Source organism: Ranitomeya variabilis, chromosome 2 (genome assembly GCF_051348905.1).
Source record: "Ranitomeya variabilis isolate aRanVar5 chromosome 2, aRanVar5.hap1, whole genome shotgun sequence".
NCBI classification, from domain to species: domain Eukaryota; kingdom Metazoa; phylum Chordata; class Amphibia; order Anura; family Dendrobatidae; genus Ranitomeya; species Ranitomeya variabilis.
In genome coordinates this window covers 276,439,530-276,453,664 of record NC_135233.1, presented here as the reverse complement: position 1 = coordinate 276,453,664, position 14,135 = coordinate 276,439,530, and the positions used below count along the sequence as shown (strand labels likewise).

The 14,135-nt window shown below is 46.5% G+C and overlaps 1 protein-coding gene across 4 annotated transcripts in view; it reads left to right on the top strand.

Moving 5' to 3' along the window:
* The window catches only part of TEX11 (testis expressed 11), a 301,033-nt gene that overhangs the window by 26,759 nt on the left and 260,139 nt on the right, over window positions 1-14,135 (top strand). For all 4 annotated transcript variants that reach the window (XM_077284979.1, XM_077284978.1, XM_077284977.1 and 1 more), the window contains 2 exons: window positions 1,273-1,353; window positions 1,439-1,558. In XM_077284979.1, coding sequence (XP_077141094.1) covers window positions 1,273-1,353; window positions 1,439-1,558 — 201 coding nt within the window. The remainder of the gene's footprint in view (window positions 1-1,272; window positions 1,354-1,438; window positions 1,559-14,135) is intronic.

Genomic DNA, 14,135 nt, shown 5'->3' with positions numbered 1-14,135 from the left:
TTTGCACTCGTTTGCGGATCCATCTGTCGTCTCTTCAACATTTCACCCGCAGTTTAATGGGCAAACTAAATGGGTTAGCTAGAATCTGGAAACTTATTTTAGGTGTTTTGTGTCTAAGAATCATGCAGGGCGGGGACTCGAGCATGTCACTCGAGTACACGTGATATTCGGTGCATAACCGAACACCTGATGAAACTGGAGTAGCGAGTACTTGCGCTCAACACTCTAATGACAACGTATTCAATAAGACGACCTAATGTTATCAAATTTGGTGTCATACCTGTGAGTTCAAAATGCTTAATACACCCCTGGATAAAATCCTAGATGACTGTGGTTTCCAAAATGGCTTCACTTGTTGGGGGGGGGTTCCACTTTTTAGGCACATCAGGGGCTCTCCAAATGCGACATGTTGTCCACTCTCGATTCCAGCTAATTTTGTGCTAAAAAAGTCAAGCTGTGTTCATTCCCTTCCGAGCTCTGCCATGTGCCTAAACAGTAGATTTCCCCCACATATGAGGTATCAGCATGCTCAGGAGAAAGTGCACAACTAAATTTGTGATCTATTTTCTCTTGTTACTCTTGTGAAAAAAAAAAAAAGTTGGGGTCTAAAGTAAATTTTTAATGAGAAAAGATAAATATTCATTTTTTCTTTCCACATTCCATTCATTTTTGTGAAGCACCTGAAGGGTTATTGAACTTCTTGAATGTGGTTTTGAATACCTCCAGGGGTGCAGTTTTTAGAATGGTGTCAATTTTGGATACTTTCTGTCATATTGGCCTCCCATAGTCACTTCAAATGTGATGTGGTTCCTAAAAAAAAATGGTTTAGTAAATTTTGCTAGAAAAATGAGAAATCGCTGGTCAACTTTTAACCCTTCTAACTTCCTAACAAAAAAATAATATTTAAAAAATTATGCTGATGTAAAGTAGACAAGTGGGAAATGGAATTTATTAACTATTTTGTGTCACATAGTTCTGTGATTTAGGGGCGTAAAAATTAAGTTTGAAAATTTCAAAATTTTTGCCCAAATTTCTTTTTTTTTCACAAATAAATGCAAGTCATTAAAGAAAATGTATCACTGTCATGAAGTACAAAAATATGTCATGAAAAAACACTCAGAATCAGTGGGATTCGCTAAAGCGTTCCAGAGTTATAACCTCATAAACTGTGACAGTGGTCAGAATTTAAAATTAGGCTTGGTCACTAAGGGGTTAAAGGGTTTTCTGCTGTAAATTTGGTTGAAATAATAACAGTTTTACATTAAAACATAGATGGCGATGAGGACTGGAAAATGCTGGATAGATGCTGGAAAGCCTGAACTTTCCAATGAATTTCTTGGCATTGCATTAAATGTAAGTACATTCTTTCTCAATGCTGTTAACTTCATGTAAAGCAAGATCTATGACTTGATATGTCTGCTTATTATGTTTTTACTAGAATCTGGAAAAATTGTATTTCATGATGACTCAAAGGACCAACAAAGAGACTGATGTGAATGTGCATAAAACCCACATAGAACAGGATATTTTCAAGGTGTTAACATATCAAGCTGAAGCTGTAAGTCAAATCAATCTTTTTTCTTTTTTTATCCTATAATTTCTGTAAGAAACTTGCCCAAATTTGAGAATGTGCCATCAGCCAGGTGGGGGACAGGGGCTGAGGGAGAAAGATACCATGCTACCCACTCACCAATATATATAAGCAGGAGAAAATAAGGAGCATATAATATTATGTAAACAAATATCCTTTATTGATACAAAATATTAAAACAGTAATACATTTCAAATAATTGGTGTTTCCCAGTCAAGCACGAGAAGGGGAGTTCCCCCCTATATTGCCCCCATATGTACGTACATGAGTAGACATAAGAGGAGAGCAAAAACAAGCCCCCCACAATGAAAAATAAGGCTAGACAAACCAGGGTATATCTTCTGCTAGTGCAGTAGCCAATAGAAGTTGTAATAAAAGTGCATAGTGCATAGTAATATAATAAATACCACAGGTGAGCTTACCAATTGAGAGGGCAAAGAAGGGGGGTCCCACCGGAACAAAAGAGCACCCCGACGCGCGTTTCGCGGCTTAACCACGCCGCTTTCTCAAGGGGATAAGATATGGGCAGTGCAGGACCTTCTAATAACCCCCCTCGACCCCGGTCACATGTGTAATCCCGGCCAATCCAGACGGCGCCAGCGGCGCATGCGCACTGCGACGGACGGGTCAGGAGTGCGGGACGGGCGTCAGACACAGTGCGCAAGCGCCAGGCAAAAACCTGGAGATCGCGCACGGGGCACTGAGACGCCCGCCCACAGACCGGAGCCGCCCATACACAGCGCGATGCGCACGGCCACATGGGTGAGCCCATAGAGAGGGACACTGCAACCACTAATATAGAGGGAAAGAAAAAATCTGACCATATAAGCAGTACATAAATACGGGCGATGTTATCAATAAGATATACTACAGTACCAAATCGTAGCACAGAGGTGCCGTGCCACATATGTAGCGCCCCCACTGCCGCAGGGCCGAGGGGTACCCGGTACCGGGCCTCTGGGTCTCTGCTCTGGGGTTGTCACGGTGGCTAGGCCCGGTCCGTGACCCTGCTGAGGGGCGCACAATGAAAGTGGTGGTATGGGATGTCGTTATGGTGTGGTCACCAGGTTGCAGTCTCTTTACCTCTTTACTGAAGGCTTCTGAGTCCTCAATCCGGAATATGGTTAACAGGGCTGCGCAAGTCCGGCCGGTCCGATGGCACCTCCAGAGTTCCCTTTGCAGGTGGAAATCTGTGCCTACCTTCCTGCGCTTGTGTTGTGGTCCTCCCCTGCTGTGCTTACGGGATAGTACCCCACAACTGTTGTGTCTGTTTCTCGTGTTCCCTCACAACTCGATTCTGATGTTCTTCTACGTCCCCCTGATCTTACGGTTAGGACGCACCCGTATGACGGGGAGGCTCGGAGGCTCTTCCTGGGCTCTATCGTCACCCCTCTCCTGTTGTTACCCCCCTGTGTCTTCCTGGGTCTGTGTGAGACAGCCCGCCTGTGACTGACTGTCCTGCCGTAGGTTTGAAGTTTGGCTTGGAGCTCTATACTTCCTCGGCGTTCCGGCTACCGGTTATGCGCCTCAATAGGCTGTTGCCTCGATCTTACAGCACGACTCCTACTGGTATTCTCCTAGTTGCGTTGATCTCGTTTCTCACTCAGCACAATAAATCTCGCTTCTTGTCCTTTCTTGGGGTACCGCCGCTATATCGTGCAGGCGTGGTCCCGTAGAGTTCTCTCTGATTGCTAGGCCTCTGTCAGGATCCCACCCCTGACAGGGACCCCTCCGAATCTTCCCCTACAACACCCTCTGCCACAAGGTGTTGCCTGGTTCCAACCCAGTCAGCTTTCTGTCTAACTTCCTGCCTAACCCCCAGTTTTACCAGATTGTGAGGAGTGGCCTAATAAATAGAACCCTTAGCTCCCCCTGGAGGCCAGACTGTGAAATGTATTGGTGTCTGTGATACCTGGTCAGATGAACTCCTTCAGTGCCATCAGACGTACCATAGCCCCCCTTAGCGGCGGAGCCACAGTACTGCAACGACCAGGACTCTGGGCGCTGCACTCCCCCCCCCCGGTTAAATCCAGTACTCCTGGACTGGGAAGAAAACAACAATACATGTCAGCAAAAAGACATACAATTTTGAAGATGCAAGTACAAGTAAACTTTTTAACAGAGCTTCCCTTTATGGGAGGTGAGGACACTTGAACATTACAAACATGGTTAAATACTTTCAATAACATACTATAAATAACTTCTCTTACCCAACCGGGTATTCTACTAAGTGCAAAATCTTTGAACAATAATTTAACATTGCCTTTAAGGACGTACTTGCTAAATCCACTAAAGACCTTCTTATAATCACATTATAAAGCTAATCAACTCTTATACATTCTCCTTCTTTACATCGGCAGGACCGCCTGTCCTAACTGCTCCAGACCTACTGCCTCTCCTTTCTGTTACAGGACCGCCCCTTTCTGCCCAGGCCTACTGTCCTTCCACTACTATACACAGTATAGAACATATCATTTTTCTTTCAGTTCAAGATCACTGAGCCATCTCTGTGCGGCTCCTAAGAGGACTCACCACTAACCCCTACGGGTTCACTTCCTGTCCTCATTCTTCTATTAACATTATTAAACATTTCTTACAATCAACCAGTTAGTTATATATAACTTTCTCATGTCAACATTATCAATACTTTCTTCCAAAACATCATCATTCTTTAAGTGCTTTTGATGAACATCCCCTTTAAGAGGGGACCAAGTCTCTATGAGGTAGTGCAACTTCTCAAGCTGCAAGTCTGTTTGCAGTAAGGACTTCGATGCTGGTTCTGCGACCAGTGTCTTCGCAAAGAGTCCTTTCGCTTATAAAACCAGTAGAGAGCACCTTTAAGAAGGTGCAAACTATTTACAAGATCAGTTTTTGAATCATTCACCGTCCATGATTCGGTAGTCTTTATAACTTGGGTGAACAGGGAGCAAAAAGGAAAATAAAAGCAAAAATAAAAGCAATAGGGATCCCGGGTAAACGAAGGGATCCCTTTAAGAATAACCCTAGTCGGGTTTAAAGCAGCAAAAAGCAGGGAAACAAGCAGTTAACTATTTACATATCCATGGCATCGAGGTTTACTCTCGCTCTGGCGGCCGTAGCTCCGCATAGACCTCGCTCGGCAAGGTGATCGGCGAGATCGGGGCCTTTAAGAAGTGCTCCATACCCGTGGCCCGATCCCAGGGTGTAAGGCGCCGGAGTCTATAGGTCCCAGGGAGAGGGGGTACCGTGATGGGGCTTATCAGCAAGTCCTCTGCTGGTGAGGCAAGGTCGTTCTTCATACCTGCTTCAGACATGGTCCCTCCGGTGCCGGTCTGCTCCGTCTCCGCTGGGGTCTGGAACGCTGGTTGCGGGGCCTTGTGCTGCGACGTCGTCATCTCTGCTTGCAGCATCCCGCTTTCCAGCTTCGGAGCGCTGGACCTTCTTTCCTGCTCCGGACCAAACGAGGCTGCCGACAGGCGTCTGGCGAGGCTCCCGATGAAGATCTTCTTCCACCCGGCCTCAGTGCTCAGCTGCGTCCGCAGGAGTTGGTCGCTGAGCTCTTCCATGCCAGCCTGCAGGAGATCAGCATCAGCAGTGGAGGCCTGGTTGCGGTGCCCCTCCGGGTAGCTGGGGGAGTCCTCCGCTCCTACCCCACGCTCCGGCTCCGGGTGGCTGGCCATGGCGTCCTCCATGTCGCTGACTTCTTCTTCCTGGTCCTTTTCCCGCTCTCTCCTTCGTGGGCGGTTTCGTTTTCTGTCTCCGCCCTCCATTAAGGATTAGGAGGCGGATCTCGGCTGCTGACGGACACGTCCTCAAGGGACAGAAATACTTAGACTGGGCGGCCATTGTCTTTCGCGCTCTTCAGCTGGTCCACGCCTACTCCACGCCCCTCTTCTTCTCCTGCGCTCTCCTCAGCGCTGTAATGGCGGCGGTTTTGGCGGGAACTTCTGGCGGCAAGTGGCAATACACAGTCTTTGCGATAAGTCACAGTCCAAGCACAATAAATCACAGTTCCAAGGCACACATGACCTGACTCTTCAGGCTTAAGTAGATCCTGTTCGTGACGCCAAATTGTAGCGCCCCCACTGCCGCAGGGCCGAGGGGTACCCGGTACCGGGCCTCTGGGTCTCTGCTCTGGGGTTGTCACGGTGGCTAGGCCCGGTCCGTGACCCTGCTGAGGGGCGCACAATGAAAGTGGTGGTATGGGATGTCGTTATGGTGTGGTGAAGTGCCGGTCGCGGTAAATAACGAGGACACCAGGTTGCAGTCTCTTTACCTCTTTACTGAAGGCTTCTGAGTCCTCAATCCGGAATACGGTTAACAGGGCTGCGCAAGTCTGGCCGGTCCGATGGCACCTCCAGAGTTCCCTTTGCAGGTGGAAATCTGTGCCTACCTTCCTGCGCTTGTGTTGGGGTCCTCCCCTGCTGTGCTTACGGGATAGTACCCCACAACTGTTGTGTCTGTTTCTCGTGTTCCCTCACAACTCGATTCTGATGTTCTTCTACGTCCCCCTGATCTTACGGTTAGGACGCACCCGTATGACGGGGAGGCTCGGAGGTTCTTCCTGGGCTCTATCGTCACCCCTCTCCTGTTGTTACCCCCCTGTGTCTTCCTGGGTCTGTGTGAGACAGCCCGCCTGTGACTGACTGTCCTGCCGTAGGTTTGAAGTTTGGCTTGGAGCTCTATACTTCCTCGGCGTTCCGGCCACCGGTTATGCGCCTCAATAGGATGTTGCCTCGATCTTACAGCACGACTCCTACTGGTATTCTCCTAGTTGCGTTGATCTCGTTTCTCACTCAGCACAATAAATCTCGCTTCTTGTCCTTTCTTGGGGTACTGCCGCTGTATCGTGCAGGCGCGGTCCCGTAGCGTTCTCTCTGATTGCTAGGCCTCTGTCAGGATCCCACCCCTGACAGGGACCCCCTCCGAATCTTCCCCTACAACACCCTCTGCCACAAGGTGTTGCCTGGTTCCAACCCAGTCAGCTTTCTGTCTAACTTCCTGCCTAACCCCCAGTTTTACCAGATTGTGAGGAGTGGCCTAATAAATAGAACCCTTAGCTCCCCCTGGAGGCCAGACTGTGAAATGTATTGGTGTCTGTGATACCTGGTCAGATGAACTCCTTCAGTGCCATCAGACGTACCATAGCCCCCCTTAGCGGCGGAGCCACAGTACTGCAACGACCAGGACTCTGGGGCGCTGCACATACATATAAATGTCACTACCCCAAATAGATCCCCACCATTATAGTAAACTAAAGTGAAGAGGAAGGGAACATGACACAAAGATAACAATAACATAAACGGCACCAACATAGCTATATTATACGCCCATATATTCTAAGAATATACATAATGCAGAAAACAATAAAGTATATACATGCATATGCTATACGTATAAACATAGTCCATTGCATATCTTATGCACCCGGGTAGCTAGCGCAGAACTGGAGAACGAAGAGAGAGGTCCATAGTTTCAGGCAGCAGGATATAGATGGAATTTTTCTACTTCATATATTCCATCAAAAGCAAGGATCAGGGGAGGGCCCATAGATGCGAAAGTGTTACTGATGGTAAAAAACAAGAAAACTTTAAAACCATAAATTAAAAACAAAGAACAAAAGAGTTCCGAGGGACAAAGATGAGGCACAACAGGGACTAATCTCAAACGATACTAAAGATAAGGAGCGAAGCTCAGGGATTCATTCAGACCCCTAGGGGTCAGAGTATCCAGTAGAAAAATCCACTTGGATTCAATCTGTGCAAGGCGTTTTCTATAGTCACCTCACCACCTCTACTACCCAGGTGAAGTACGTCAATCCCCCTAACCAAAAGCAATTTATCATTGCAGTTGTGGTGAGACCTAAAATGTCGTGGGATTGTTTTTAGGTCAGTTATTGAGAGAGCCGTCTTGGCCGCGCCAATGTCCCACTCACCAATATAGTGGAGAGCAGCTCCTGGTACAGTCAGTGCCCATATTAAAGCAACATACAGAAATGTTCATCTGATGTGGGCAGTAACAAGGGCAGGAGAGAGGAAAAGGAAGCTTTCTCATCCAAACTCACTCCTCTCTGCCTTGCACTCAGCAATGTCTGTCTTCCAATTTATCAGAGCTGTAATCCATACCCCTATGTAGACGATCATATTCTATCTCTTTATCAAAGGACTTTCCTGTTCCTACTGATGGAAGGCGGGATGCTGCAACAAACCTGCTGATATACACCACCTAGATCTGTTTATGCAGACACAGTTAGCATCTCCTGATTTTCATCTCTATATTATCTCGAAGAAAGATTCATAATGCCTCCGAAAAAGGTGCAGTTACTAAAGGAATAGGCAGATACTGCTGAAAGACTGGAACAATAACTTGAACTATGGTTGTGGAAGATACTACACCTGCCAGTCAGTAGGACTCTCTGGTGAGCCATCAGCTGACCCGCAAAGCAATGCCAAAAAAGTCCTTCTCGAGATCCACCAATGTCAAACTGGGTTAACGGTTGAAGACCTCAAGTTAGATAAGACAACATGCCCAATAGACAAAATAAAGAGTGACCGAGGTGGAACAAAAATAATTTCTATGGAGGACCACCTAACTAATGTTGAATCTCACTTCTTGTCCATTAAAGAAGTACTCCCAGCTCTATTTTTTAAAATGTGTATGCATGTATCATAGTGTGTATGTATTGATATACTCACCTACCACCACTTTCTCCAGTGTCCAGTGTTGTTCCGTTCTTCTTAGTAACGTCACTGCAATTGAGACAAACTGGCTCACTCTATGCTTTGTGTGAAGTCTCTTTTACAATGAAAGCCTATCGAGCCTCGTTCTGACCCTCCATAGGCTTACATTGGAAAAGTCACTTCCGGGTCACGCTGCGCTCTCCCCTTCAGAGAGCCTGTCAAGGGGTGACGTCACTGAGAAGAAGGGCGCTGGACACTGAAGAGAGTGGCAGTAGGTAAGTAGGTATATTAATACACTCACGCTACATAACATGCATATATATACACAATTAAAAAATATATAAATGGGAGTGCTTTTTTAAGAACTGTATTGCTACCCTTCTTTAGAGAATGGAAGACCGCTGCACCCTCCTGGTTTGTTTGTGTCCCAGAATGGGCTCAGGGACATGTCCGCAACTCTTCCTAGAGAATTTATTGATTTACTTCTTTGCTTGTCAAAGTGCACCGCCCCAGAGTCCTGGTCGTTGCAGTGATGTCATTCTTCCACCAGGGGGAGTGATATTACGTCTGAAGGTAATAAAGGAGATCTTCCTACCAGGTATCACAAACCATACACCACACTTCACACTCCAGACCACCAGGGGGAGCCTTGCTCCTATCTACTAAGGCACTCCTCACAGAAGGGTAAAACTGGTGGGCTGGATAGAAAGTTAGAGAGAAACTGGCTGGGCTTTGCCCAGGCAACACCTGTCAGGCAGACAGGGGGAAAGGAGGAACATCGGAGCTGCAGACAGAGGGCCCCTGGCAGGGGTGGGATCCTGTCGGAGGTCTAGCTAGAACAGAAAGACATGGAGCTGTGCCTGCCCCACGTGCGGCAGCATCCTAAGAATGGACACGAAGAGAACTGTGTTGTAGAGGGTGAGAAACAAAGTCATAGCACAAGGAGAAAACACCAGGAGGAGTTCTGCCCTGAAATAGGCTGCCTCCTTCTGAGGCGCGTAGCCGGTGGCCGGAACACCGAGAGAGTAATTGTCTCTACGATTTACTTCAGAGACCGGCAGGACAGTCAATTCCAAGTTGGCTGCCCGACCTTAATACCTAAGAAGACACAGTGGCAACTTGTGGGGGTCGGGGCGTCTCTAGGGTCCCTATAAACAAGCCTCAGGCCATCAGTCATACCGGTTTGTCCTATCCATGCCATCTAGGGGACAGAGAGGAAGAAATAATATCTAGAACATCTACAAGAGTTGTGAGGACCTTACCGGGAAGCTCAGCAGGGAGGTACTACAACACACAGGCGCTAGTAGGAAGACTACTGATTTCCACCTGGATAAGGGGACTCTGGATTTGCCTTCAGACTGGCCGGACTCTGCCTACCCTGTGGTCTGTACCCTGGACTGTGGGTGCTGAAGCCGCCTCCAGTAAAGGTAAAGAGACTGCAACCTTGTGTCGTCGTTATTCTCTGCGCCTTACATCATCCACCATCACCATCTACACTTCTGGGAAGCCCTGGGGATACACTTCAGCTGTGGGAAGGTATACCATCTAGCTGCCGTCACATCACCCCAGCGGACCCCCAAGCAGCGTCGGTCACCCTGACCGAACACCACAGGTGGCGTCACGAACTATCCCTTTAAAGACCTTTCCCAACATCACCTACTTCCATTATTGGACGCCCCTCAAAGGGCCACGGACCGGGTCGGGCCACCGTGACATCCCCGCAGAGCACTGAAGGACTCGGTGCCGAGTACCCCATTGCACTTATACGTGGGGGCGCTCCAAAAGCATCTTTGCTATTTTTGAAGTGCATGACGTGGAGTGTTTTTTTTTTTAATGTGCATTACCCTGGTCAGGTAGAGTCACGGTTTCCTCTTGGGAAATAGAGATTGAATAGGGAAAGTAATTCCCTCCTTGCTATATCTGAATTATCAACATCTCAGTCCTCTCCTTCCTATCTGAATTATCAACATCTCAGTCCTCTCCTTCCCAAAATACCGGCCAACATATTATATATATATATATATATATATATATATATATATTAAGTATTGATATTCATAAGGTCTGGGATGCTTCAGCAAGGCTGGAATTGGGCAGGTTAATCTTTGCGAAGGACATATGAATCAAGCCGCATACAAGGTTTTCCTGGAAAAACAGTTCTTCTGGTAAGGCAATGTTCCCCAACTCTCAGGACAGGTTTTTCCGGCAGGACAATGTGCCATGCCACACAGCTAAGTCAATCAATGTGTGAATGAAGGAACACCGCATCAAATCCCTGTCATGGGCAGCCCAATCTCCAGACCTGAAACCATTGAAAACCTCTGGAATGTGTGTGAAACACTGGTGGAAAGCATGCCAAGACGCATGAAAGCTGTGATTAAAATCATGGTTATTCCACAAAATATTGATTTCTGAACCCTTCCTGAGTTAAAACATTACACTGTGTTCCAAATTATTATGCAAATAATATTTCCTCATATTTTCTCTACATTACCTATCTGAATTGCAGTCATTGTTATTTTCCAGTCATCTACTATTCTAGTATAATTGCAATGTTTTGGAAAAAACTGCCTATGAAAACAGTATCTTTTTAAAAAAAAATAAACACTCAAAATACATGTTCCAAATTATTATGCACAGCAGAGTTTTCAACCTTTTTTTTTATTTTGAACAAAAAAATGGTCAATTGTGAAGTTATAAGCATTATCAGCTTATTACAAAATGAAATCAAACAGTTTTCAAGTGAAAACTTTATTTTAGGTGATGTTACATTTGCACATAGGACCCCTTGTTCAAAAGAAGCTTCTGAACTCTCTCGTCCATTGAATTTGTCAGTTTTTGGATGGTTTCTGCTTCAATTGCTTTGCATGTGGACAGAATACCCTCCCAGAGCTGTTGCTTAGATGTGAACTGCCTCCCTCCATCATAGACACTCCTTTTGATGATGCTCCAGAGGTTCTCAATGGGGTTGAGGTCAGGGGAAGATGGTGGCCACACCATAAGTTTGTCCTCTTTTATGCCCATAGCAGCCAGAGATGCAGATGTGTTTTTTGCAGCATGAGATGGTGCATTATCATGCATGAAAATGATCTTGCTGCGGAAAGCACGGTTCTTCCTCTTGAACCATGGCAGGAAGTGTTGTTTTAGAAACTCCACATAGATTATGGAGTTCATCTTTACCCCTTCAGGGATCATAAAGGGGCCGACAATCTCTCTCCCCATGATTCCAGCCCAAAACATTACTCCACCTCCTCCTTGTTGGCGCCTTAGCCGTGTTTTCATGGGGTGTCCATCAACCAGCCATCCTCCACTCCATCCATCTGGACCATCAAGCGTTGCACGGCACTCATTGGTGAACAAAACCAGTTTGGAAGTCAGTCTTCATGGATCGTTTGGCCCACTGGAGCTGTTTCTGCTTGTTGCAGTGGATAGAGGTGGTCAACAGGATGGCTTACGCACAGCTGCAAACCTCTGAAGGACCCTGCATCTTGTTGTTCTGGGGACGTTGGAGGCACCAGCAGCTTCAAAAACTTGTCTGCTGCTATGACAAGGCATTTTTGCAGCTGCTCTTTTAACCTTAGGGTACTGTCACACAGTGCAATTTTGATCGCTACGACGGCACGATTCGTGACGTTCTAGCGATATCGTTACGATCTCGCAGTGTCTGACACGCTACTGCGATCAGGGACCCTGCTGAGAATCATACGTCGTAGCAGATCGTTTGAAACTTTCTTTCGTCGCTGGATCTCCCGCTGTCATCGCTGGATCGTTGTGTGTGACAGCGATCCAGCGATGCGTTCGCTGGTAACCAGGGTAAACATCGGGTAACTAAGCGCAGGGCCGCGCTTAGTAACCCGATGTTTACCGTGGTTACCAGCGTAAAAGTAAAAAAAAACAAACCGTACATACTCACCATCTGATGTCCGTCAGGTCCCTTGCCGTCTGCTTCCCGCTCTGACTGTCTGCCGGCCGGAAAGTGAGAGCAGATCACAGCGGTGACGTCACCGCTGCGCTCTGCTCTCACTGTACGGCCGGATCTCAGTCAGAGCAGGAAGCGGACAGCAAGGGACCTGACGGACATCAGATGGTGAGTATGTACGGTTTGTTTTTTTTTACTTTTACGCTGGTAACCACGGTAAACATCGGGTTACTAAGCGCGGCCCTGCGCTTAGTAACCCGATGTTTACCCTGGTTACCCGGGGACTTCGGCATCGCTCCAGCGCCGTGATTGCAACGTGTGACCGCAGTCTACGACGCTGGAGCGATAATCATACGACGCTGCAACGTCACGAATCGTGCCGTCGTAGCGATCAAAATTGCACTGTGTGACAGTACCCTTACGCAGATGCCTGTTGGAAAGAGTCCTCAATTTTTCCTTATCAGCACGCACACGTGTGTGCTGGGAATCAGCTACATACTTCTTGATTGTGCGATGATCACGATGAAGTGTCTTGGCAATGTTGATTGTAGTCATGCCTTGACCTAAATACTCCACAATTTGTTGCTTCTCAGCAGCCGACACATCCTTTTTCTTTCCCATTTTGGCAAAAAATGCAGGCTGCTTAATAATGTGGAACAGCCTTCTTAAGTAGTCTTGCCTTTATTTGGACACACCTGCCAAACTAATTTGCACAGGTATCTGCAATTGCTTTCAGTGATATAAAGAGCCCTGACACACATCACCATTAATGAGTTTAAATGACAAACAAAAAAATTCTAACCTTATCACTCCTAAACTCTATGTGCATAATAATTTGGAACACAGTGTAGTATTGTTGTTTCTAAATGATTATGAACTTGTTGGTTTTTTTGCATTATTTTAGGTCTGCAAGCAATGCATTTTTTTTTGTTATTTTGACCGTTTATCATTTTCAGAAAATAAATACAAAATTTATTGCTTGGAACTTCGGAGACATGTTGTCAGAAGTTTATAGAATAAAAGAACAATTTACATTTTACTCAAAAATACAAAAATATACCTATAAAGAGAAAAATCAGACAAACTGAAAATTTTGCAGCTCTTAATTTTTGCCAGAGCTGTGTATATACACTCACCGGCCACTTTATTAGGTACACCATGCTAGTAACGGGTTGGACCCCCTTTTGCCTTCAGAACTGCCTCAATTCTTCGTGGCATAGATTCAACAAGGTGCTGGAAGCATTCCTCAGAGATTTTGGTCCATATTGACATGATGGCATCACACAGTTGCCGCAGATTTGTCGGCTGCACATCCCAAAGATGCTCCATACAAGGCAGGATGGATCCATGCTTTCATGTTGTTTACGCCAAATTCTGACCCTACCATCCGAATGTCGCAGCAGAAATCGAGACTCATCAGACCAAGCAACGTTTTTCCAATCTTCTACTGTCCAATTTCGATGAGCTTGTACAAATTGTAGCCTCAGTTTCCTGTTCTTAGCTGAAAGGAGTGGTACCCGGTGTGGTCTTCTGCTGCTGTAGCCCATCTGCCTCAAAGTTCGACGCACTGTGCGTTCAGAGATGCTCTTAGGCCTACCTTGGTTGTAACGGGTGGCGATTTGAGTCACTGTTGCCTTTCTATCAGCTCGAACCAGTCTGCCCATTCTCCTCTGACCTCTGGCATCAACAAGGCATTTCCGCCCACAGAACTGCCGCTCACTGGATTTTTTTTCTTTTTCGGACCATTCTCTGTAAACCCTAGAGATGATTGTGCGTGAAAATCCCAGTAGATCAGCAGTTTCTGAAATACTCAGACCAGCCCTTCTGGCACCAACAACCATGCCACGTTCAAAGGCACTCAAATCACCTTTCTTCCCCATACTGATGCTCGGTTTGAACTGCAGGAGATTGTCTTGACCATGTCTACATGCCTAAATGCACTGAGTTGCCGCCATGTGATTGGCTG